A 26,994-nucleotide genomic window follows, 5' to 3' on the forward strand; every position below is an offset into this window, starting at 1 on the left:
GATGATCAAGTGTCAAAGGAGAACAACACTACGTACTAAAATGCTTCTAAAACTAGATGGGCACTGTCAAAACTAAAGATTACAGTTTGTCTTTCTTGCTTTGTCTTTCAACCAGAAATAAGACTGAGTTTTAAAAATAAAGGTGACTAATCCTTTGATACTAATTTCCAAGAGAAAATGCATTCTAATCCTTGGTACCTTCAAATCAAGACTGGATGATTTTCCTGCAAGATGTACCAGTATTTTGTTTTCTGTAGATCTTTGTATTGTGTTTGCTCACTGACATGTTTTTCTGAGCGTAACAAATTCATTGTCTCAATATTGATTGGAATAAAACGGTCAAACAAGATGGTCCAATGGCACTTTTTGGTCTTATAGTCAAAGACTTATGCACAACTGCAAAACTGCTTTACACCACAGTTCAGAAACAAAGATTGTCAACTCCCATATCAAGGCGGATGTAAATGTCTTGTCTAGCTATTAATTCTTTTTCCCACCCAAATTCTCTCCCTCTTTCAATTTCTTCTTTTGAAACATCTAAGGTTCTGGGACTTTCTGAAATTTATTTAGCTCATCGTGTTTCACACTGAAATAGTAACCTGTTTAATTTTGCTATCTACTCTTAAAAAAAAGTTGAAACAGTACAAAAGTGTGTTGATTCTACTAAGGCAACCTACATAAGCAACAGCATCTAAAAATCTTAGCAAGAAAAACTAATTATACTAATTCAAATTTTTTCCAAGTACACTAAAGATAAATTTATTTAACTTGAGCACAAACAGTATTTAAAGCTCCTGATCAAAAGCAAACGAGGAAAAAAAAAAAATCTAGATTTGAAGGCTGATTTAATTCAGGCGTAAAGACATACAGAATCCTAGTCTTTCCTATGTAAGAAAAAAAAATTTCTTTTTTAAATTTTGGAATCAAAACCAAAACATTAAACAAATATAATAATCCTATCTGTGGCAATGACAATAGTATATACAGTTTCAACATACAGTATCCTATTATTTAATCACCAGCATTTGATCTTCACAGTCATCCGCACATACACGCCATTTTAGTAGGTGCTGCAACTCATATGTACTGTCATGAACACATCTTATATTTATATTCCTAAACACTTTTGTTAGCATCTTACCCCACTCTGTTCCATCTCCTGAACTTCGGGCTTCTCCAGCTCCCTCACCATCTTCAGCTGTCACTAAAAAGTCAAATTCTTTCAAAGCTTCTTCAGTATCAGGGTCATCTGTAAGGTCAGCAGCTAAACCTTCATTACCAATCTGCAAACACATAAGCATTTTTCTGCAGTTTGGCCAGGAAAACTTTTCTACCATTAAATATTTAGGTTAGAAATGATACAGATTACCCTCAATGAGGACTTAGTTGCATGGAAAAACATTTTTCAACAAGAAGATAGAAAGGGCCATCGTGCTACAGCATGTTCCAGTGAACAAAAAGTATTTTAACTGTCAGTACCATGGTCATAAATTAAGATCTTTGCCTACAACAAACCCAAAGACAGGGGGAATCTTCCATAACAGGGAAAAAGTACTAAAAAGGGACAGATTATCCTATCCTACCTAGAGAGTTGCTCACAAAAAGGAAAACTAAAGAGAAAAACAAAACAGCACAAAATTTAATTGAGCCTTATGAAAACGGCCACTGGTGACGAGTCTCTACTAGAGTCTTAATACATTTAATTAAGGAACTGCATAAAAGAATTAAGCATTATTTGGCATGGAATCTGCTTTTTCACTACATCATTTAGCTTCTTCTCCACAAGGGATTGTCTCTGCAATCTCCAAAACTCAGAAAGGATGCACATTGTCTTGCACAAAATTTGCCTTGTAAAAGGGCTCAGATTATGCAGAGAAGCTGAAATGATGAAATCAGATACACCTTTCAGCAATTAGCTGTGTAAGAAAAAAAATTATTTCTTTTTTTAAAAAAGAGATTTCAGATCTACACCCAACATAATACTAAAAATAATCCTTACTTTGTGTTTCTTATTTATCCGATGCTTTTCTTTTCCTTCTGCAATATCTTCTATCATGTCACTCTCTTCTTCTTCATCACTATCGTCTGCATTTTCTAAGAAGTTAAATGTTTCAAGAACATCACCAGAATTCCTACATTAAAAAAACATTAACAGAGAGTCAGTTTTACTTCCTGATAAGATTTTAGAAGATTAATCAGATCAAATGCAATTGCTACCTGACTTAATAGTTTAAGATCTTTAAAAACTGCAAAACAACAAGAAATGGTTGTATGAAGAAGAGTTCCTACAGCTGTCTAATTCCTTATGGTGAAAAGCACCCCTTGACAATATCTTGCTTAAAATAATATTTCTAAAGTGGTACTGAAACTGAACTCTCATCCTACAGCCCTTGCTACTTTCCTACCTAAGACCTATAGCCAATTTCATTTACTTTCATAATCATAGTCAGCTACACTACAGGTTTTCAGAGACTCAAGAGTTAAAACTGAATGTAAACTGAGTAGTACTTATCAATGACTAAGTAAAACATACTTAAGCCTTACACATTTCCTATCTCTTCACTTACCTTTTGATTTCCTGTCCCTTTTGTTTTGATGAAGGAGATTCACCTCCATTGAGGATCTGCTCTAAGTTCTTTGTTTCTACTGAACCATTTGGTTCTGAATTGGAGAGCCCAAGCAAAGACCTTACCCGCTGGGAGCGTACATCCAATATTGTATCTGTATAACCTACTTCCTGAAGATACCTACATGCATTAGGAGGAGAAAGAAAATACATTTTAGAGAACAGAAAAGAAATCAGCATTAACTGCTAAAATGAATGCTATTATTGCATCATTTATGGAAAAGACCTGCCTCAGCAAAATAAATCTATGCATTCCACCTGTGGCTTGCTCTGCCGATATTCAGCCAAAAAGCTTAAGCCATGAGGCATCCAAAAGCTTCATCTCAGTTATTTAAAGGAAAGCTCAAGACTACAGAGTCCTGTATAATGAACCACTATTTGCCCACCTCAGTTACACAGTCTCACAGAGTAAGCATATATACACAGCTTCTAATAATTCAGGAAGAGGTTTGAATACACCAGTACTCAGTGATATTACTTACTGTCTTAGTAACTGTCTGCCCTGCTTCCAGGTCAGTTGGCTATTTTGAGGTACTGTGGGAACCTCTGTATCTTTGGTTTCTTCTGAAAGATATAGTCATATTTATTTATTTATGTATTTATTTTTAACATCAACTTTTTACAAAACACCAATGAAACTGAGAGCAAATCTTAAAACAGAAACAGTAGCCATTAGGAACTTGCTCTCTAATGAATCAAGGTTCAAACTTGTTAAAATAATTTCTTTTGACAAATCCACATTCTGTAACAGTATCGTAGAGTAAAAGATCAGCGCTTGCAAAAGCATTTAACAGATTATTGCTGAGCCTAATGGCAGCTAAAAAAGAAGCATAATACTGTCACACATATTACAGACTTTGTATTTATCAAATTCTTCTTTCTCCCTTTGACTTGCATTATAACTTTTAGCAAAGTTAATTTAAAATCAGGCATCATTTTTCATTTAAAAACTATTTACTACAAACACTTTTGTATTAGTGCTATTATCTCTTCCTAAATTCCTATACCTCTTCAAATTATAAACAGCCCTATGCATGGGGGTGTGTGTGGTGGGGGTGTGTGGGTGGGGGGGTGGTTTTTTTTTTTTTTTTTTTTTTTTTTTTAGAAAATAAAAATATATTTTTTTCCTGAACCCTCGCTGAAGCATCAAGCTTCAGAAAGTTAGTTAAAAAAATCCTGATCCTTTACTTGAAGAAAAGGAAAGAAATATTTAACTTGTATACAGAAGAAAAATCTTGCCCCAATCAGTTGAAATGTACTGCTAAGAAAACTGGCTAAATCCCTCTCACCCAGCTGGTTAGAAAATGACACTGAAAACACCAAACTAAACACAGCTAAAATAAGAGAAGCAGGCGTATGTTAGTGTTTGGAGAAAAAGAAGTTTAACACAAATTCCATCAGTTTACTAGAAAAAAATAAAACTTAGAGCCCACTGCACTTTTACTATGGCAGAGACTATAAAACATGGGACGAACTGAGAGGTTAAGGATTAAGACATCCAATTGCATTTCTTTTAAAGACATACTACAGATCCCATCAAACAAACAACAAGAATCATGCTCTCTACTTTCAGCTGAGGTTAAAAGTACCCAAAATGTGGCACTTATAAAGCAGGAGAAAAAAAATACTGTTCAAATTGTTAGTTTTACTGCTAGAAAATCCATGGACCACAGTTTTTGACACATTACAAAACCAAAGGCCAACAGTATGGCTCCCAAGGACCCACATTTCAAGAGAAGCCACACGTAACCCCTCTTATTTATTATAAAAAAAATCTTTCTTCAATCAGCAATACTGTGAAGAGCAAAACTGTTGATTATAATGTATTTTGTATCTTTGTTGCAAAGTTAGCTACATTCCAGAATAGTGTAAGGATAGTCTGCTTTTTCTCTTAGGACATTTTTCCTTTATTTAAGATAAAAATAGAGGCTTAAAAACAGTTTTTCCAGGCCAATGCAATAGAGTTGCTCATTCTTTTTTTTGCTCATTCTCAAAAACTAACATCCTAAAACAGCACCAAAAAGACAGGATTTCTTATGTTTATTCTGCAGTTACGCTTTCTTTTCAGCTGTCTCAAAACAAGGATATCACAAGCACACAAAATATTAAATCTTTCAAAAGGGGTACTTAAGAAAAAAAGTGAAACAGCAGCTGAAGTGGGAATTGTGTAACTTTATAACTTTCTTCAATGTCCAAAGCTCTTTAGAAAAAGGAAATTCATTTCTTTTCAATTTTGAGCTCAAACAAAATATTTGCCCAATATCAGAATGTCTCCTAGATTAAATAAATTTCTCTACAACTCACTTGCGGCAGGGGAGAACTGACTGTTAAAACAAACTGAGCAAAGCAAATGAGCAAATCTACAACAGTGGATAATGGAAGAATTATACCAAAACAGGCTATTGTCAAAAAAGTTACCTGATTCAAAGGTTGGCATTTTCAAGTCACCTTGGTTCAATTCTGTGCCATATTTTAATTTATGATATTTTGCCCTGAAAAAAAGTATTTGTTACACAAATTAGCATACAATGCTTTTATCAAATTAAAACATTCTACTAACACCTTTTAAAACAAGAGTATCAACATAATATCATCTATCCAAATAAAAATATTGCAATAATTATTGAATCATACAATCATTCCTAACCTTTCAAGACCACACTTTTGGGTCTTCTTACAACTATTCACTACTATCAAATAACTTGCAGGTGAGAAGTTATGTTCTTCAAGAATGTGGGGTTTTCTCTGATGTGTGTCAGCTGCTACGAGAACCTTTCTGAAACTGGCAGGTTCAATTATTTAGCATGGATTTCTTCGGTTCTACCACTGTCATAGTAAGCCAACCACACTATGATGAGTAAATCCCACACTTGCGGTCCCTGCCTACTTGTTACCTTCAATTTCCTCTTCAATTCTTCTCCTGCCAAGTCTTCGCTTATGATAGAGATCTTTTTCCTTGACAGAACCACATTGGATTGCTAGCTCCCCTCGCTGGATGCACTCTCTTCCTGATTTGCTCTTCTGCTTTGACTCAAGGCTTAACTTCTGATTCCTGCTCACAATCCACCTGTGCAGGTGTGCCTCACTCCTTTCAATATCCTGATCTCTCATCCCCTATCCTCTCCTTCTCTATCACTTTTCAATAAAATCAGTCTTGCTGATACTTTTCAATACAGGCATGCATTAGCCTTTGAAATCTTCTCTAAGTTGCCTATCAAACTTTGAAGAACATCATGTGCATCACTACAAGTAGACTCTGGAATCCCCTAACTTTATCCTAGACCTTTCAAAATTTAATTCTTGCCTCAAAAGTCTCCTGGAAAAAAAGTTCTCAAACTCTCAGGGAAAAGAACTCTAGAAAGTTCTGCAGTAGAGCAAAGGTGAAAGAACTCTGGAAAAAGTTAGCAACCAAATTTCACAGAAATCTCTACAAAATAAAGATGAGTGAAGTTTTAACTATGATAACTGAGTCATATCCAGTCCCCATCAATTTTCAAGACTACTGCCACAAAGATACTAGAACTTCCTCAAAAAACAATATGTAACAAAATGTGTGCCGGGCAAAACCAAGCATTCCCAGAAAATATTTTCTCAACTGAACCACTGCTTGAAAGTTTTCCAAATTCAAGAATAAAGTTCATCTCAAATGCAGTCTGAGACACTTGCCAGTACAGAAGATTTTCTTCTAAATTACAGAAGTTTCTGCCAAAATTGCAGGCAATTCAAAAAAGTCTTGTTAACAAACTGTCAGTAGGTGGCACTGCTGACCCTTTGCAGTAATTGCCATGCACTAAAGGCCTGTATCTTGCATCTTAACTGAAAAACTGTAAGGCTCCCAAAGACTAAGTAGTTGCATGACATGAATTTGGCTGACTGCTGATTAAACAGAATCACAAATATTTTAAAGTTATTTGTGAATTTGTATGTATTTCATCCATGAACCAGCAAAACTGCCTACACTAGGTCTTCTAAAAGGAGAAACAAAGCCTTTGTTCCACATTGTAGCAAGCAGTGTATCAGTAAGCTTTTCAGATTAAGTGCCCAGACCATGATTTAAATGCCCTATAAATTATTGTACATTTGGGGTAAAAGAAAGTCACAGAATGAAAATAATTAAGAAATTGTGTAGTTAAATAAAGTAGACCAAATGTTTTGGCCCAATTCATAAATGAATTCAGTAGAGCATTGTAATTAGAAAACCAACCTAAATTTGATCAATTTGGAGCTAGGAGCATCTGTTCAACTTTGGAGTTGTAATTTCATATACAACTAAAATTCTGCTTTAATTGCTCATTACAGAAGATAATGAAGTATCTGATCTGAAACTACACTAATGATTAGTCACTACAAATAAGCCAAAATATTGATGTATGTAATAATAATGTCTTTCTTATCACATTTGATGCTGTTTCAATTCTGCAGTAAGAAATTAAGATTATATTCCAATAAAGTGTATATATATGCATGTGTATTCCCCTCCACGTTGTCACACAAACAAGACTGGTGACTACATATCTTAACAACTACTAGCAATCTACTGTGCTGTTCACTACGAGACATGATATTACTTCCCATCCTCACACCACACAGAATAACTCAATTCTGCAAGAGGCATCTTCCCAAACTTTTCAAGACTGACTTACTGTATTTCTAAGGCTAGGATGAGAGAAGAAAGCAGAAAAAGGAGAAATAGTGTCCCTAAATAGCAGCATGCAGTCAGACAACCAAACTGTTGAATCCTACCCATCAGTTACAAGGATATAAATCACTTCCAGGCCAAAGCCCACAAAGTCAAAGTAACAGCACAGTTCTGTGATCTCGGGAAGACGAGCACAGCACTAAACCAACAAAGCTTGAAGCAGAGCAGCTCAGAGCATACAGCAGAGGAAGTCTGACTGTTTCTGTAAAACACTCTAAAGTATCCTCTAGCTACAAACAAACAGCAATCACCATACACATAACCACTTAAGGCCTACCTTTATTGCAAAAATTCATGAAGAACTAGACCCAAAATATTCAGACATTAAAATAACATTTTACTTCTCTAAAACATTATCACACTTGTTGCAAACATATTAAGAAATAAATACTAAAAATACCAAGCTATTTTGCAACTACTACTGCATTTTATTTAATTGTATATGCTGGATGTCCTGTTTCATGATCTCTTTTTCTGAGAAATCACAATATTCTATCATTGTCTGATTGAGTTTGTTTCTGATGCTCTATAATTTGATGCTTCACTACATGAAACTTTCTGTCAACATCGGGAAGTCAGAAAGGGAAGAGGAAGAGGAAAGAAGGGGAAAAAATCAGGTGCAACATTGATAACCGCTGTCAACACTTTTCAGATCAGAAATTCTCAGGCAGCATTTGGTTTGCTTTGGGGCTAGGTCCTTTTGATTATTTATGACCCTGCATGCAAAGCAACAACAACAAGCTACCATCTTGAATGCTTCATTTAGTGCAACAGCTAAGAGATTAATATACTACCATTCTTGGATGATTTACTAACAAGTCAGTGCAGGCTTTCCTTACTCAACCCATCATACTTTGGCAATTAGATCCTCTCAAACCACTGAGAGTTACTAGCAAAAAAAATAAAATAAAATAAAAAATACAGCAAGCTTCCTCATTGCCTCCCATATATTCACCAGTCATCCCTAGAGTTTCAGTTCCTTTTTTAAAAGCTATCTTCACGGTAATTCTGACTGGGACTTTAGGATTTTCCTCTTGAAAAGTACATGGTGTCAGTTTGTAGCTGCAAGAACTGACATAAATTGCATGTTTCTGCTGTTCTGCTTTTATTGTACATATGATTATGAATTTCTCCCTCATCAGATGAATTCTGGAATTTCCTGGAAAGTCAAACTATAAAGGTAGCTGCATTTCAGGGGAAGCACGAATGAGGTCTCATCAATGCCATTTATCTTCATGTTTTGGAGTCCTTTATACTATGTCTTCATAAGATGCTGACCCTCACTGTAGTTGCCTTTGATTTGTCTTAACAAGTAGGCAATCCCCACAGTATTTTTGTGTCTGCAGAACACCTCTATGTGAAGCATATATTTTATTATTGCCAACCCAACCAAAGAAGTTTTGCTTCAACTTCAGAAAGTTAAGCTTTGGTCTGCAATAACAGTATGTTATTTCTTTGATAATTTTAATGTTCTTTTGAGGGAGTGGTACACACAGCAACACTTTTTTCATCTGCCTTGAATTCAGTCACTTGCACATTACTCACACGATACAAAATCATAACTTTTAGTCTGACACTGGTTGGAAAGCTTGAGTTCCTTTCCACCCTGAAGATAGGGCTGAATGAAGAAGGAGCTCCTTGCTGTCTATTACTTCACCAGAAAACACACGATGTGCTGATACGAACATTTGCCATTTTCTGAAACATGCCTTTACACTGGACATTTCACACAAATATGTGGCCATCCTGGCCAAAACATTAGTTTTTAATATGCAACTGACTAATCAAAGTTATTTCTATACTAGTTACTTATAGTACTAATTTACAATGTGAAATGTATTTAGACATATTTAACTTTCGAAGACAAACCTAAAAATGCCCAGGTAAAGCCCCTGTATATTTTACTACAAAATTTTAAGTTTGCATTGGCAGAAATGTTCCCCTCAAATCAAAACAAACAAATAAAGGCTACCTATTTTATTGCCTGATCCTCAAGTGGAATACGCAGTTGGATTCAGCTACTTTTTAAGAGCAAGAAAAAACAAAAAGAAAGAATTGAGTCTAATACCGAAAATACAGACACATTATAAGCTAGCTTCCCTAATATTTTTGCAAAATAAGATACTAATTTCAGTCAACTGAAACAGTCAACAGAAAAATATGTAGCTTTGAAAGACATTAGTCTGCATTAGCTGAATGGAATGCTTTATTTTCAAAGCATTAAATTAATGCTACAGAAAATATATCTACTGAAACTAGAAATTCTAGTATCTACCACAGGAAGAAACAATACATCAAAATTTACCATTAAAAGATACTGTTCTGCAACAAAACACAATTTCCGTCACGTAACAAATATAGAACGGTTGTACAAAGCAAAGAGAATGTCTTTCATCTTTTCAAGTTGAACATGACTGAAAAGTGGACAAAGGTAAAGTAATAAGATATAAATTTCATTATGTTTTTGGAAGTACAAAAATCACCTAGCAGGTTTGTTCTTATTTAATATGCAATTACCAGCTCAGAAAAGGAAACCTGTTCAATTTGAACATGCTGTGTTTAAGCCAAACAATTTGAAAAACATACCAACCAATTTGAAATGCGTGTAACAACTTTATTACTGTAACCACTAAAGTTCATCAGAAAAGATGAGGCAAGATTCAGCTAATTCAGTTAAAAAAAAAAAAATGTATTTTTCAGTCATTACTGTCAAAAAGCCCGACAGCTTGCACAGTGTAACAATGACCTAACATAAAGACGGTTTACATAAAGTAAACCGTAGAATCACCTGGTAGAGACAGTTTACATCAAGTGAAGATATTTTTTCCAGTCTGTAAAGTCTTCCAGGTCAGATAAAAGCTGAACAAATACGTATACCTACCTTTCTTGTTTTAATGCATATTCTAACATTTTTATTCTTCTCACTAAATCTTTCTTCAAATTTTCTTGACCCTTTCTTTCCCCTTGTAAAAATGCTATCCGAGCCTGAAAACAAACAAAAAATAAAGGAATTTTATTCAATTTTGTTCCCGAAAGAAAGGAAGCCTAACACATAAAAAAGAGAAACTATTCTGCATGGTAAAGTTTAGTTTCAATCACCTAGTCAAAATCATTAATAACAAAAATATTTCTGCCCTAGAGATCTAATCTTGTCTTCTGTTAAGTTTGCTTGCCTTGAAACAAAGGTATTAAAGGTAGCATAGTAACTGAAAAAGATAGTACAAACAGGAATAATTTGAAGCCAATTTAAAATATACACACATTTTTCCTTGTGGCAGTTAGCATAAATCTTTCAATACATTTTCTTCTGAATCGAAAGTCATATTAAAATAGGTACTTATCATGCTTTAAGCAATTTAGTTTTTAATGCTGGCATATTGAACAGATGAAGAAATAAAAGAAAGGGGCACAAGAATTCCAATACATAACTTAGAAGTCCATAATACAAGAAACAAGTATATTTTACTGATTCCGATTTTACTCACTATTGAAGACAGTTAAAGATTAGAGTATCAGGTGAAAACTGTTTTAGTGTGTTCTTCTGTGTGGACAGAGCAGAATAATGCCTTTTGTGAAGTACCAATCATATTACCAACCTAACTTTTACAAAGTAAAACTGAAGTTTCTTACTTGCCTGCTAACCTAGTAGATGACAAAAATAAATTCAGTGGAACATACAAGCCATCTCAACTACTGAAAAAAGTCTAGTGGAGAACTTTAATTTTGACTTTTATAAGCTAAAATCCTAAAGGAGATAGGGGAATTTGTTGATCTGAACGTAAGAGTGAAAAGAGGAGGGAAGGGGAGGGGAAGGGGAGGGGATGGGAGGAAAAGAGAAATCACTGAATTGGCCAATCTTGTAGGAAACCACAAACTCACTTAAAACTCATTACAACTTTAAACTGACTTCAGCCATTGAGTAGCTAATTCAAGATAAGATAACATTTTCTTGGAAATAAGGAGGGATAAAAACTAGAATAAAGACTATAGTAGCGACAACATTACTCCACAAAGGTCAACATTACTCTACAAAGATCAATGATGCGATTTCATTATTAAAGCCACAATGAAAATGCAGAGATATAATCTGAACCAAGTCTAGCCTTTAAGATTTTAAAATGTGGTTTGTTGGACATTTTCCTTCATCACCTTGGTTAGAATCCGCAACAGTCTAACCAAGACTGTGGCACTCCTTTCACAAGATCAAGCAACATCACAATAGAAAACTGCACATCCGTCCAGTCCTGATCTTGACCCCTCCAGCCCTGTGCTCAATGTTTTTAAAAAATAAAAACAAAAGTGTTCTTTTTTTTTGCATTAGCTAACTAATGATTTAATCAATTAAAATTTAAAATCCTGGTGAGAACAATGCAGTTCTGAATAAGGATGTCAGTTAAAAGTCTGTAGTGAAAGCACTCCCAACCAACCACTACCACTTAGAGTAATGCAACACACAACAGTGCACAGTAATAGAAAAGGAGGGATAGATATAGAGAGACTTTGTAATGACTACTGCATAGATATTTCAAGATAGAGAACAGGATCAGGAATCAGCTATTTTGAACAGTGGGTTCCCACTGGAAGAGGGTGGAGGGAGCTGAACAAAATCCAGCAACCGTACTCAACTGCAATTATATATACAATTTTTTAAATCTAAATAACAACTGACACTAATCCAATAGAAAGTTAACAGCCTCCTGGAGAAAACTGTAATTACACATTATTTACATTCCCTTAGTATCTAAGGCAGCGATGACCAGACAACTCCACAAGCCCAGTTGGTTGCCTTAATTTTCATTAGTCAAGGATAAGACAACAAAAGCTTTTGTTAAGTAAACAGTCTCCTTATACATAAATATAAAAATGTACATAAAGTAATTATTTACCTCCAAACAGTTTCTGCAACTACTCTATTAAAAGATGCTTTACAATGGGTTCCAAAGTATTGTGTCATATGCATGTATACGCTCAATGTCATACTCCAAATATTTGGAAGTTACTGCATGTACACAGACTGTTGACAGAAATAAAAACAGAACTAAATACTTACGTGATTATCATCTGAGGAAAGTCACAAAAGCTCTTACACACTTTAACCGGAATGCAGTTCTCAACTCTTTCCAAAATTCAAGTCTTCTGTAAATAATGGTGTTTTCTCTTTCTAATAGTCTTCATTCATTAGCTGGCTTCCTTTTATAACTATTTTCAGATCTTAGTTGCCAGCTGCAACTGTTGGGCCTTATTCCATCTTCAGTTTCGTGATAACAGGGCAGAAAATAATACAGCTGTCATCATACAGAGAGAGAGAGGGATTTGCCTCCCACATGCACACAGCCAAACTATTTTCCTCTTCTGGAAATACTTCAGTGTACTTGGGCAAATAGAATCTGCCCTCATATTTACTAGCCCAGATTTCACACTTTTCAACCAGGCAGGATAATGAGCTAAGTGATCTTGAAAATCAATACACTATTGAAATAGCTTTATAGAAAACAAACAAAACAAAAAAGCTTAATATACCAACAGTATTTTTTAACAGTCTTCACAGGGTACAAAAGGCTGGACAGTCATTGCGACACAAGAATCCACTTGCGTAGAGACAGAATAATCAAAAATTCCCTGCTCTGCCACAAGACATTCTGTACCTTTACCAACCTTTACCTTAGTTCTTTGTCGATATTAGCAGACATCTTTTAGCATCACTTTCTACAGTTGCTTGCGTACATATTTGGTTGATTTTAGGATTTTTTTAAACTTTTGTTTTTCACTTAATACAAAATCAAGAGCAAGACCACTGCAGATTTGCTGTGTGCATTACCTTAATCAGCTTCCTTCCTTAGGCCTTCATTGAGAAATGAGGGGTATCAAAACTATCATTTGACACATTGCATGATTTTGAGAGCCCCAAGAACTAAACTATATATTAAGATGCAATTTCCTCAGACTGACTTTTTTTGAGAAGCAGTAAGTCCCAGGCTCAACAACGAACAGGTGAAGTAAACACATCAGTGCCCCTCAGGGTTGTTGTACTAATCTAAGTTCCATACACAAAGACAAATGCTTAAGAAATGCTCTCTAGATAATAGTTTTCTAATCTTTAGAGATTCCTTTCTGTTGGAACATTTCTCAGGAAAACTAGATTACATAGAATTTGTAATTGTACCTGATGATTAGGGATTGACTGATGCTAAAATTGGGAAACAGAAGTGGTACAGACCCATCCAGTACCCATCTTTGCTCCCTTCCAGTTACAACAGAATCCTTCAGATTGTCTTAAACCAACCTTTATGTCCCCAAGCTGATACCAAGAGGGACAATCCTCACCCTTCCTTTATTTCTGTTCCCTCTACTGTGCTGACATAGCTGCTCATGCTGCCATACATTAAGTCTGATCAGGAAATCAATCTATTTATTTTTTGCTCAATTCTGAATTAGAACAATTTCCTGATCATACCACGTATAGTCATGGGAATACTTAGGCTGGATGGGGACAGGATAGGGAAGTAACAGCTCCTTTCAGTGACAGCATGGTCAGCCTAAACTGACCACAAAACCACACCCTGCATGTCCAGGTCACAAGAGTCACAAGCAAGAGAAGTCGACTACAAAAGTCAAATCAGAAAAGAAGCACTAACCCTCCCAAGATACAGTTAATGTATATATATATATTTTTTCAAGTCTAGTAGCAAGATGATTTCCCAAGGGGGGAGAAAAAAATGTCATTTTACAGAACATATATAAAGCAGTAGCTCTATAAGCAAAAACCTGGCTTCTTGTGGCTTTACAAATCAAGTTGAGTTTAGCGATGTACAGATTTTGTTAGAACTTCTTCCTGCCTCCAGCTAGGGCTACGGTTTGGATTGTTTGATTAGGGACAAGTTCAGTCAGAAGCCCCTTCTTCAGATCAGCACCTCCCTCTTCTACCAAACTGTCCATTTTCTACAAAATTCAGTGACAGTTGATAACTCTGGATTCCCTCTATACCTTGGCTGTCAGCTGTAAATGAGAATAACACCACATGAACTTTCACAGTTGTATTATGAATGTGAATTCATGGAGCACCAAGAACCAGTCTGAGTGACAGGTACTCTGTATCAGTGCAAGGATGCATGAAGTAACACCTGGAACTAGGCATGACAGATGTCAAGGACAAAAAGAATTACTGACCAACTACTTGAATAAAGTATGGATCCCATAAAAAAAGAATCGTCTGAGGTTAAATAAATACAGAATGCATATATAGAAGAGAGGCAAATTAAAATTTTAACATTTAATATTCTAGAGACTTTCAACCCAATATTCTTTTATGGAGTTTTTTAAAATTGTTTTAATAATATTTTAGAGAAACATCCACTGGATATTATGGAAGGCTTTTTATTTTTTAAATAAAAAGTCTGACCATGTGCAAATCAAGCAATAGTATTTCACTCCCAAAAATCTTTTGTCCTTTCTGGACTGCAGTGCTCTAAAAAATGATTTGATAGCTGTTCTTTAGGCTTTTATTTTAAGATTTAAAATAAGAATAATACTGAGATTTTCCTTGAGCTGTAGGAATAAATCACTACACTGACACTCCATACCCCTAGCATGCAACTACATTGTCCAATCAAATTGCAATAGATTTTAAATAGTTTACTAGGGAACTTCCACATAACTTTAAATTATTCAGAAATCAGCGTTTCACACAAAAGAAGTTTGAAGGAGACATGTCTTCTGGGAAAAGAATGAGTTTTTTTTGTTTTTGTTTTTAAATCTTAAAAGGTCTTAAAACTTCTAAGAATTAGTGGTCTATGCTTCATACAGCAGTACCCATAATAAGCAAGATACCTATTAAAAATGCATTTTATTCCTTCAACTGCACAGAAAAAAGCCTGACTTAAGGACAACTTTCACCTTGGTTAAACATACTTCTCTTCATCACTGAGGACAAGGGAGGGAAGTCATTACAGCATTTTGGGTAGGTAACATTGCATATACAATCTAAAGGTTATTTAATGATGAAAGTATAGGATTTCACAGTTGTATTTATAAATCCCGATATCCAGTACTTGAAATATATGTCCATCATCTCAAATCTAGCAAAACATATTGAAGGGAAAGAGGCAGGAAACCTGAATTAAATGGTAAAATATACAAGACTGTTTAAAGGATCTGTCTCATAGTGTTGGAACACTAACACTTTCCTATACAATTTGAGCAATCAAATTCTAACGGATTTACAAATACATAAACACACTCATGAAGTAGGTATACTTTCTTTTTACTCCAGTTGTAAACACCTCAGACTCTAGCAGCATATTTTGAAAAAATTCAACTATATGCAGAGCAATGACAGCTGCAACCTGACGTTAGTTTGTTTTTTTGTTTTCTCTGAAGTCCATTCAGACTTTTGGAAGGAAGGAAGGAAAAGGCCTGCAGTATTTTTGAAAGAAAGGCAATACAGTGAAGCAGCTTGAATATACACACCCAGTCTTAGTGCACACATAAGTAAGCATGTTTTTATCCTACAAGGGCATGCCACAAGACTTACTTAATAGTAAGAATTTTTAATATTTATTTTAATCACAAGTTTATTAACACATTCAAAAATTAATCTCATCTTCATGCTTAGATTATGTTTGTTATGCTGAAGATGAAGCAGAACACTGCCTTGGCAAGTTAAAAAACTAGTGGGGAGGGGGAAGATTTAACTCACTATTAATGTTCTAGTTCCTATTCACACGAAGCAAATTAAACATGAGAGGGGAATGGCCTTGCAGCATCAATTTTCAGCAAACTGCAGTTTGAAACTTCATCTCATTCACAAGATCTAAATTGTCATACATGTAAAAGCATCAAGCATTAGAAAGGTTTCACTATATCTTTACAGACCTGATGATGCCCATCCCTTTGTAAGTTAATTGCAATTTATCCTTAAACAAATTGTCCACTGAGAACAACAAAAAAAACCTACCAAAGAAAAGAACAACAACAACAAAAAACCCTTTATTTTGTAAACGAATCTCCAGCAAGATCTCTCCTGCAAGCTGCGCAGTGAGACAGGTGTCACTGTTCATATCAGGAGCAAGATGTAACATTTATAAAGATCCTATCAAATAAAAACTACGCAGAAGCATGAATTATTTTACCATTGGAAGACTTGACATTTGAGAGCCGATTTCTAATTTTGACTAGAAAATCTTTACTTTGAAACATTAAAGTTATTTTAACAATTAGCAAATACAAAAATACATTTGTAATACATTTGCAAATAAAAAAGATAATTTTCTAGGGAACCTTCCAAATAGTTAAATATCAGGTCAGTGACTTCTGCAGTTAAAGCAGCAATGGTATAAAGAGGTTTCCTGAAGGTTCCCTTCTTTATTGACTTTTTTCATTTGAGCTGATGAGTAATTTCTTGCTCCTCAACTGATACTTTCTTCAAAGATTCATCTTACCAGTTTCTGAATATGAACTCGAGTCCAAGTTCAACACCAACAGAAAAAAAAAAAAAAAAAAAAAAAAAACACACACAAGTTTAGAATCCAAAAGCAATTCCTAACCTTCAGAAAAGTGACTTGCTTGAGCAACTTCCCAGCAGGTGTTGCAGAAGCGAGAAACCCAGCTAGTTCTAAGGAGGTCTCTGGTAGGTTAATGACACATTTGATAGATAAAAGCAAGGGAACTTAGTCATCCACAAGTCCCCTCCAGTCCTGCAGTAAGTACAGGCCTGCAAAAAACCTTTCCCCTCAATCTTCCTTCCTGGTTTTCACTACCACTGTATTACCTCTGCTCATCCAAATTCAAAAGCTTGTTATCAGTTTGCTCCTCTTCAGAGAGCCAAACTTAATGACCAGATTAATTTATCTTTCTGAAATTATCACTGACATACTAAAAGAGAACTATTATAATGCCCCTTGTCACAGTCTCAGAATATCCACCACTGTTCCTGTATGAGTTCTCCTCCTTCCCGCACACGTGACAATTTCTGCAGGCATTTTATTTTAGCCTAATTAAAGTTTCCACTACTAGCAACTTTGTATTTTCCTTTAAACATGACATACAAATCACGAAGAACAGCCATAGCCTAAGCAGACCCAAGAGGCAGTGCTTTTTAGCTGAAAGTTGTAAACAGCCACAATAAATTATTTCTTTAATCAACTGACAGTTAACAGGAATGCTTGGAGGCACTAGATTAACTACCCAGACAAACGTTCATTTTTACCTCCAAAAATGCTCACTCATTTTTACCTCCAAGTTAGTTTGTCTTCAACAATGTTAATATAATTCTGCCCTCTGATGCTAAAGACAGTACTGACATTAAGGATTTGATCAAACTTTTCATTGAGAAATTACTCCATTACAGTCAAACATCAAATTGAATGCCATCACTCAGCCAGTTAAATGGCCAACTAAAATGTAAGCAATAACATTTGCTTATATTTGCATACAGCGAAAGTAGTATTTCTTACTACTCATAAACAGGTACTAGTTTGAAGAGTCAGGATACCATACTTATTTAAATACATTCCTTTAGCATGTAAAATAAGAAACACGTCTGAACACAGGCTCGCAAGACTCTGAGACAGTCATGTTTCTGATAAGAATTTAAGAAAGTTCTGCAAACAAGTGCAAGTTGTATGTCTTAACAAAGTTCTCTTTCCAAGTAAGACTGTTTTAAAACATAAGCTTTCTTTCTCAAAAATGTATTTCCTGAAGATTGTCATATAAAATAAAATTAAGAATCCTACTTTTATTTTCATTTTCATAACCGATTTGTTATGTGACTTCAAGTCATTTCACATCAGCTTTCCCATCAATATAAGAATATTAATGCTCACATGTCTTACAGATAAAAGGTAGCACAGGATAATAAACAGTTTTACATGTCAACATACACAGGTATTACAGCACACTACAGCAAGTATTTTGAAGACATTTTGTCTCACCATAGATGTCAGTTCACTCATGAAACATTCTCTATGTGTAAAGTAATGCCAAAATAACCCCTATTAAGTTTTCACTCAACTTCCAAATCTCTTTGAAGTATTTTCTACCCAGATTTGAACTCTCATATATATTTGCCCATACCACTATAATCAGACAGTGGAAGCAAATAGCTTAACATACTTTTATCTACTCTATAAAACTGCTGGATCCCAGATGGAAAGCTGCTGAAGACAGGTCAGTGTAAATTACAGAATGCTATATAATTGTTCAAAATTATAGCACAAACCGACTGCAAAACACAGAAAGACTAAGGAGCAATACAACCAAAGTGGCTGTAAGAAAACTTCTTAGAGAAAGGTCAGGATTATTCTGCAACTGGGAGTCTTAGTATCCACACTGCAAGGCTTCTTGTAGATTTTCTTCTGATTTTGGTTTTCAAGGACAGCTTTTAGCAATGGACAGGCATATTCACCCACCCTCCAACAACCAACCAGCAAACTACTGAACTCAGAGAAAGCCTATCAGTAACCTGATCACCTCTATCAGTTTTAATTAACAAAAGAAAAAGCCATTGCCTTTCTTCGCAGGAACTAGCCACGCTGAGTACATTGAACCTATTACAGTTTGCCCAGGCTTCCTTTCCTCTTAAGACAGTCCTTCAATATTACGAATATGCAAGGTTAATCTACAGTACCCTTGTTACCAAATTCCTGCTTACTATGGCAACTTTTTCCCTCATTGGATTAGAAATCTTGAGCCCAAAGGAGCGATACTGAAAATAAGCAAAATACACATTTGTGTGACCGTATGTACTTAAAAATACACACACATACATATTTTACTGGAGATCATGTTTTCTCTCAAAAGTTGGTAATATATAGCATTTTATTTTTAACCATATAATTATCATGTATGACCTAAAGTCAAGGTGCTGGAGACTTGGTTTTACAAGTACAGCTGTGCAGTCAATTAAAAGCACTCTGTTTTCAAGTAGGTAAGTAATAGTCTTCTAGATTCTCTAAAAGGATAGTTGGAGTGGGGGCATCTGGGAAAGGGGTTTTTTGAACAAACAATGCTTAAATCAATTTTATTTGCATTGCACTTAAAGACAAAATGATCAAAGCCATCTGACATTTAGGTAGGCCATATTTCATTCAGTTACCTTTGTACTGAATGAAAAGGTTCGAGTAAAGCATCTTTTTCAAAAAGGAAAGAATCACTTAGTTCTCTTGAAAGTTTACTTCAAGAATCCAGTGTCATATTCTCATTTAAGTTTGATGCCTTAAGTTTGATGCAAAGAACACAAAAAAAAATTAATAGAAATAGAATAGACTACAAAGTAACAGGTAAGTTTCTTCTTGAACCCATTTATACTTTTTACTTCTGTGACTTCATGCAGCAAGGATTCATAATTTTTCATTGTATAAAAATTATTTCAATTGTTTTAAATTTGCTGTGCAGTTACTTTATTGGCTGCTATCCTACAAAAAAGCAAACAGTTACTCACCTTCATACATAAATCTGTCACACTCCCTACCCCCCTCACTGGGATAGTTCTCTTTCTTCCAAGGTGGAATCTTCATCTACTGAATCACACCCCTCAAATAAAACAGCTTTCTACTTAAATTAAAAAGCATCCGAATACTTTTAAAGCCCAGGAAGGCACCTAAAGCCACCTCTCAGACCTTTTTCATTAGCCAACAAGACTAAATTTTAAATAGATCACTCTTCAAGATGTTATTTCCACCCCTCAAACTATTTTTATGCATTCCCTTCAAATTTTCAGCATTCTTCTCAAAAATGCTACTAAAGAATGGGATATTATATCGCACTGCTGATCTTGCCAGTTCTGCACACATCACAAGACAAGAATCACTTCCCAGTTTCTACATTTATAGCTCTGATTTGTAGAGCCACAGACCATTCAGGGTTTTTATGAATTTACTTTATTAAAACTCTCAGAAGTCCTAGAGGAAAGCAACTCAGTGTGTTTATTTCAACACAACTTCATTCTATGATGCAGTTCCTAATGGTCAGTACCATCTATATTTTCTACATTGCCCCTAAACAACGATCCTTGCAAGAAACATCTTTTAAAACTGGTGGAAAAAAAAAAAAGAAAAAAAAAGCCAACACCACCATTTACACATCTCTGTCCATTTCCATCTAAAAAGATTCATATAAATTCTTTTAAGCTGCTGGACATTTTTTGGAAACACATCTAAGCTAGTAAAAAAGTCTTCTTACCACCACAACTGCTATGACTAATTATACACTGACAGTAACACCAGAACACAGTATTTGATAAGATTAAAAATATCTATATTGTCAACAGCACTATAATTTTAATGCAATTATTGCATCAGTAAGTTATATTTTTCAGTTACATTGCTAGTAATTAAGTGCCACAGCTGAAGCCTCAATAGACACTTAATAATAAATAAAACTAAGAATATTAAGCTCACTCTTTTTTATTACGTAGCTGTAGTACAAGAGCATGGGCATCAAAGTGAAATCATACACTCTGTGGTATGGCAAGTACTTATAATCACTATAGACAAGAGAGAGGGGAAAAGGAAGGAAAAATCCCAGTGTGGTAAACTGGTGTGCTCACTAATGTACATTTCCTTTACAAAACCAGGAACATACTATTTAGGAATACAGAAGTGGAAAGTATAATTTGCAGCAAACTGGGCACAGTGACACAGGCACACTCATGTAACTAAGTATTAGGTATCTGGCGTAGAAGAGTCCTAAAAGTTTACTCCACATAACCCAACAAGGACCACAGAACATTGTTCAATACATACTCAAGACTGACAGTAAGAACATAACTATAGCATGGTACACAAGCAGGAGAGGTCAACACCGAAATCCCTGAAATCCTGAAAATCACCTCAGAATGCATCACTGTAAATCTGTGAAAGAGCATCACTGTAAATCTGTGTAATAAATGTCTCAGATTATCCCAGAAAGTACACTACATCCCCCAAGCTATGAAGGAAAGCAAGAAAATTTAAGTCAAAGCCAGCCAAAGCAAAACATAACAAAAAGCCCCTGCCCCAAGTACAAATCCAGTAGTTAGTTTCAACTGCAAGCATGCCCAGAACCACCCACCATCCAGGCAACAAAAACACAACACTCCATTTATGTCACTTATACCCTGTCTCTAGGTTGTGGCTATCTCCGTCACTTCAGAGAAAGCCAAAATAACCCAGAAGCCATGCACTCTATGAAGAACACTGGCCCTCTGCAGAGGGCCAGTGGAGTTCTGACATTCAACACTAATTTACAGAACAGGAAAGAACAATCCGGACTCATTTCAAATCCCTCTGAATATGAAATCCAAGGACATGTATTCGTATTAAACTCCCCCAAACTTTTGTACAATCAGATTATAATCCACTTCTAGATGCTGTACCAAAAAGATAACTCATAATCCCTTCCAGGCAGAGTAGAAGTGTAAAAACAAAAGTCAGCAGAGGGGTAGACTGACAAGAGAGCATAAGGAAAATATACTAAGAAGCTGAATTATATGAAAATGTCTATAGATGTGAAAAATGAAAGCTGTAAGCAAGTTTCGTAAACATTTAATGAAACAGCTTGGTGATTATTTATGGGACATTCCTTCCATGCATAGCTGGTATCACCACAAAAAACAAAAAGGTGATTCTTTACAGTTTAACAGGAGAAGGCTGTTCTATTGATGAACATTCATGCCAATGTTAATCAACTGCAGGTCAGTAACAAACATTGCCAAAGAACAAGTACTAGAAGGAAGCAAAAACTACTAATGTGTCAGAAGTAGAAGCCATATAAATACATAAGAGAATACAATACTACAGAGCTTTGCATCATTTAAGTCAAAGGCAGTGCTGACGATGACAGATTCAAATACAACCAATTTTATGAAGATAGAAGTTACCTATGAAATACAAAACAAGATAGTTAAAATGCAGGTGTATGGTGTAAAGTGTTTTAATAGCGGCATCACAGGGAGGAGGAATGGGTATTTTGCACTTGCTAAATGTTAACAGAACAACAGTGCCAATGCTCTCTAATTTACACCACTTATCAGAGAGTTAACAACCATTAATCCTGCCTTCTGCCAATACAACTGTACAAAGGTTGCTAAAGCTATAAAACAGAATAGGTCTTATAAAACCTCGTATGTATATTTACATGTTCTCCTTGAATACTTCTGAAAGTTGTTTGTCTGAACAGAATCTTTTGCTTTCAAGGCCTCAAGGACTCCCCGCTCTTCTGCCATTGCACCCAGGTGTTCTGTCACTAGAACTGACTTTATTTTGGATCTTACCAATGCATACAAATATCTTAAGGGAGGGTGTCAAGAGGATGGGACCAGACTTTTCAGTAGTGCCCAGTGACAGGACGTGAAGCAACAGGCGCAAACTGAAACACAGACACTTCCATCTGAACATGAGGAAAAACTTCTTCACTGTGAGGGTGACAGAGCACTGGAACAGGTTGCCCAGAGAGGTTGTGGAGTCTCCTTCTCTGGAGATATTCAAAACGCGCCTGGATGCAATCCTGTGCAATGTGCTCTAGGTGACCCTGCTTGAGCAGGGGGGTTGGACTAGGTGATCTCCAGAGGTCCCTTCCAACCTCAACCATTCTGTGATTCTGTAAAAACAAACAAACAAAAAAACACCCACATTTTTTTTTCTTACAGAAAGCAAACAGTTTTAGTTTAACTGCCAAGTGTTCCGAACAGTTAAACCCACCTGACTTGCTTCCACTAGTGAGTTACCACTTTTACATAGTGTGATCTGTGAAATACAAGCAAATGCACAGTAATATTAAGTTACCGGCAGACAGCTTCAAACAGAAGATAATAATATTCACAAACTCACAGAATAGTTGAGATAGGGAGGGACCTCTGGAAATCATCTGGTCCAACCCCCCTGCTCAAGCAGGGTCACCTAAAGCAGGTTGCCCAGGACTGTGTCCTGTTAAGTTCTGAATATCTCCAGGGATGGAGACTCCACAACCTTTCTGGGCAACCTGTACTGGTGTTCAACCATCCTCACAGTAAACAAGTTTTTCCTTAGATTCAGACAGAACTTCCTGTGTTTCAGTTTGTGCCTGTTGCCTCTTGTCCTGTCACTGGACACCACTGAGAATAGTCTGGCCCCACCATTCACCTGGAAGACTGAATTTTGAGATAAAGATTATTTTATATATAAACATACCATAGTTTTGAGTTAAATACTTCAGACTAGAATTTAGCACTTTCCAACTTGCCACAGTGGTCACTGTGTTTAAAAAAAAAAAAGGCCACTTTGTTTGTTTTGAATGGATTTTTGTAGGATCAACCACCTCCATTTTCGTAGCAGTCCAGGAGCGACTAGATTTTGGGCGAAAACAAATGAAAGTAAAGAAAGAAAGGGAAAGGAAGAAATTTTACTGCAAGTGATCCATTTAAAAGCAGATAATCAGAAAGCACTTCAGGCACCTGGAATTTCTGAAGTAAGCTCCAAATTTTAGGATCATTTCAATATGTGTTCAGAGAAGCAAAGTTTTTACAACATTACAGCCAATATATGCAAGATTTTCAATACAAACACAAACATATACACAAACATGCCTGATATGCAAAAAGGTATGAAGGTGTTTATCTCTCAGTAACATTAAGTGGAGTTTATCTTGATTCCAGAAAAATTAATTTTTATCCTGAATTTTTAACAGATTAACTGTCATCAGCCATTTAAATAAAAATACTGTAATAGTAGAAAAAACAGCCTGCTTGAATTTACATAGTAGATTCAGGACTGATCTTGCAGAATGGCCAAATTCATAATTAGCTCTTAATACCTATTAGAGTTGCACAGGTGAAGGCAGAAGATATCATTACATTGAATATCCTGCTGAGCCATTGCTTAGAATAATTCAAGAACAAGTTACAGAAAACTAACAACCAGACATGCAAACAAAGCTCTTACAGGTCATATAGCTGTCCTGAAGATTTGTTCAATCAGCAGAGGATCCACTAATGAAGGTGCTGGCACAGACTCTTTATGCAAGAGATTACAGAAGAACTTCCCTAGTGATTCTCTTCCTTGGTTAGGAAAAGGAGATCATAATCTGCTTCCCCCCCAACTTTTTAAAGGACAAAATGATGAAGAACACACCTCTTTCTCACGCTTTCAGTGTGAAAGAAATTACTATACCACTAGATACTTCACAAAAATATCTGCAAGCCTATGTTTCTCACAGATGCATTAAATATGCATGGGAGTGATGCCAATGAAACTAACAAATAACATGTCTAATGTTGTAAAAAAAAAAAAATTATTCTCCAAAAAGTGTTATATAATTTGTGTTCACCTGCCATATACTTTTAAGGCTGCATCTACAAAGAAAAACTCACCAGTGTAGCTATTCTGAATAACTCTTCTCCACACGGCTTCTAAGAGCGATTTTGTTTCAAATAATTATTTAGGAAAGAATAATTATTATACAATAAATTATTTTTTCCCCAGCGCTGACAAGATGGATTTATTTGGGAAGATATTCCAGAAAAAAATTATACAATTGATCAATATCCTCATGTACATAATCCCTGCAGCTATCCAGCTATTTCCTGTTCAGTCTATATATAGTAGGAACTCAATGTCCTGCGTTCTTTTGTTGTGTTTTGCTTGTTTAAGGTGAATATTGCAAGAAAATTATTTAGAAAGCTTAAAGGCCTACATGAACTGTTAAAAAGGGGGGTAGGGGTAAGAATGAAGGCTAACAGAAACAGAAAATAACAGGAAAATAAAAATCTTACTTTTTGTGACACTCTAAACCACCAACAATATCTCAATTTTAGAATGAAAGAATCATAGATCACTAATTATGCATCTCTGTTGGCAGGAGGAAATCTCCTTATTCCTATTTGCCTTGAAGCATTTCAAGAAATTCCTTTACTTCAAATTTGTGTGCATGTCTTTGATGGCAAACTGTGCTATAGAGCAGCTGCCTTTTAATTTACAGTCAGGTCTTCTCAGCACAGGTTATTCCTACATAAAAAAGAAAGTAACCTTGCACGCTTTCGCTTTGGAAGCCTTGCCAAGAAGCCTATGAGAAAGGCAGGATTTACCATACACATATAGGAAAACAGACTTTGAACCTTCAATAAGCAGGCTCCTAAAGTTCTGCCAGAGGCCATCTGCCTCTAACTCAGGTGACTAAACAGCTTCCAAAAAGCCACAGTTGGGAATCTCTTGGTTACGTCTAATTTCTCTCCACACAAAATATATGTAACTCTCAATTCAGCATTCTAAACTGCAAAATGGACTTTAACTCCACAAAATATGTACTTGTTTTCAGCATTAGCTTAAATAAATTATTAATGAAGGAAAGTTTTTATTTTTTAAACTTCTATGTGTATACTATTTTATACTGGAACTGTTCTCAGTATAAAACAATCACATTAAATACTTGCATATTATAGTATGTGAAGAAGTTTTATTTATTTGCACAGAGAAGTACTTTAGCACTTCTACCACAGGAAGTACTATAACAGCCTGCACAAACAGAAGTCCGACATTTCAGATATTACCAGCATACTTCAGGAATTTGCAAATATTCCCAAAGAAGAATGTTGATCAACTTTTTGCAACTCACTTCATTTTTTTAGGTCAGTTCTGTTTAAATCTTCTTTGTTTTTTAAAGACTGCTTTAGTAGTTAAGCTTCATTTCAGAATGAATATGGGGCTATACCTATAAGGTCCACTGAAATCAGCAGTTTACCAGTTATGTGTATTTTTCCAACAGCAATTTTCTAAAAAGATAAACAACGTGATTAAAATATACTGTGCATTCCACAACTAAAACATGCACATTTCCTACCTGTAAATTTTGTACAATCTCTCACAATTAATCCCCTCCAATATTAACTAAGTTTTGTTATTTAAGCAAAACAGTATCAAAACAGCACTGCAAGTATATTTTAAAACAATAAAACTAAAGCATTTCAGAGCTACTTTATTGGCCATGAAAATTTAGGAAGGGCTATGTCTGGTCAGCCCAATAGACCACCTACATCAGTGTCCTGCTTCTAACCATGGCCAGACAAGCAGATCCTTGGGTACAGTACAGAAACAGAAGAAACCTCAAAATACCTTTGTAACCTCCAAAAACTTGTAGCCCAAGAGTGTCCTGAGTCAGAGGTAGTGTCTTTGAATTCAGAAGCCCTCAGGGACTTTTCTTCCATGAACTCATCCAAACACTTTTTGACCCAACAAGCTTCCAGTATCTACAATATCCCCCCGCACAAAATTCCGTTAATTCAAAAGAGTTGTGCATTTGAAAATACTGTTAATTTTACTTCATGCTTCCTAGCTCAACTGAGATGCAGCGATCATACGTTCATCAGTTAACTAAACAATTACCATTCTACAACCCTTATCACTTTCTTCACATCTGATCTATCATCAAGAAAGTTATTTACTTGCCACAAGCAAGGCGAAGTCTTTGCTACCAGAAGAATTGTTCCTCCAACTTCAAGAAATATTCCCAACACTATTTCCCCTGCTCAAACCTGCAACAAACCAAAACACATAGCCACATATTTCAGCAACTGATTATTGCTACACTTGGTAAATGTTGAAACCTACTGCTACTGGACTGTTTATCTACACTCTGAACATGGTCTCATCCAGTTCACCATATCTGCACATTTACATATATTTACATATTTACCATTCATGTAAAGTGCCTAAGCCAGCAATTT

At 35.5% G+C, this 26,994-nt stretch overlaps 1 protein-coding gene across 9 annotated transcripts in view; it reads right to left on the reverse strand.

Annotated features, from left to right (window-relative positions):
- Nucleotides 1–26,994, reverse strand: part of STRN3 (striatin 3) — a 65,561-nt gene that overhangs the window by 33,861 nt on the left and 4,706 nt on the right. For 7 of the 9 annotated variants that reach the window (XR_010884179.1, XR_010884178.1, XM_067296689.1 and 4 more), the window contains exons 2-7: nucleotides 10,207–10,310; nucleotides 5,045–5,118; nucleotides 3,109–3,190; nucleotides 2,568–2,747; nucleotides 2,000–2,132; nucleotides 1,142–1,283 (exon numbers count right to left, since the gene is read on the reverse strand). Coding sequence is in view for 7 of the 9 variants with exons in the window: in XM_067296689.1 (XP_067152790.1) it covers nucleotides 1,142–1,283; nucleotides 2,000–2,132; nucleotides 2,568–2,747; nucleotides 3,109–3,190; nucleotides 5,045–5,118; nucleotides 10,207–10,310 (715 nt within the window). In the remaining 2 variants the exon portion in view is untranslated. Of the gene's footprint in view, nucleotides 1–1,141; nucleotides 1,284–1,999; nucleotides 2,133–2,567; nucleotides 2,748–3,108; nucleotides 3,191–5,044; nucleotides 5,119–9,297; nucleotides 9,350–10,206; nucleotides 10,311–12,375; nucleotides 12,393–26,994 lie in introns of those variants that run through there. The other 2 variants (XM_067296691.1, XM_067296692.1) reach the window with 2 other exon arrangements.

The sequence above is a fragment of the Apteryx mantelli genome, chromosome 4 (genome assembly GCF_036417845.1).
Source record: "Apteryx mantelli isolate bAptMan1 chromosome 4, bAptMan1.hap1, whole genome shotgun sequence".
Lineage (NCBI taxonomy): Eukaryota > Metazoa > Chordata > Aves > Apterygiformes > Apterygidae > Apteryx > Apteryx mantelli.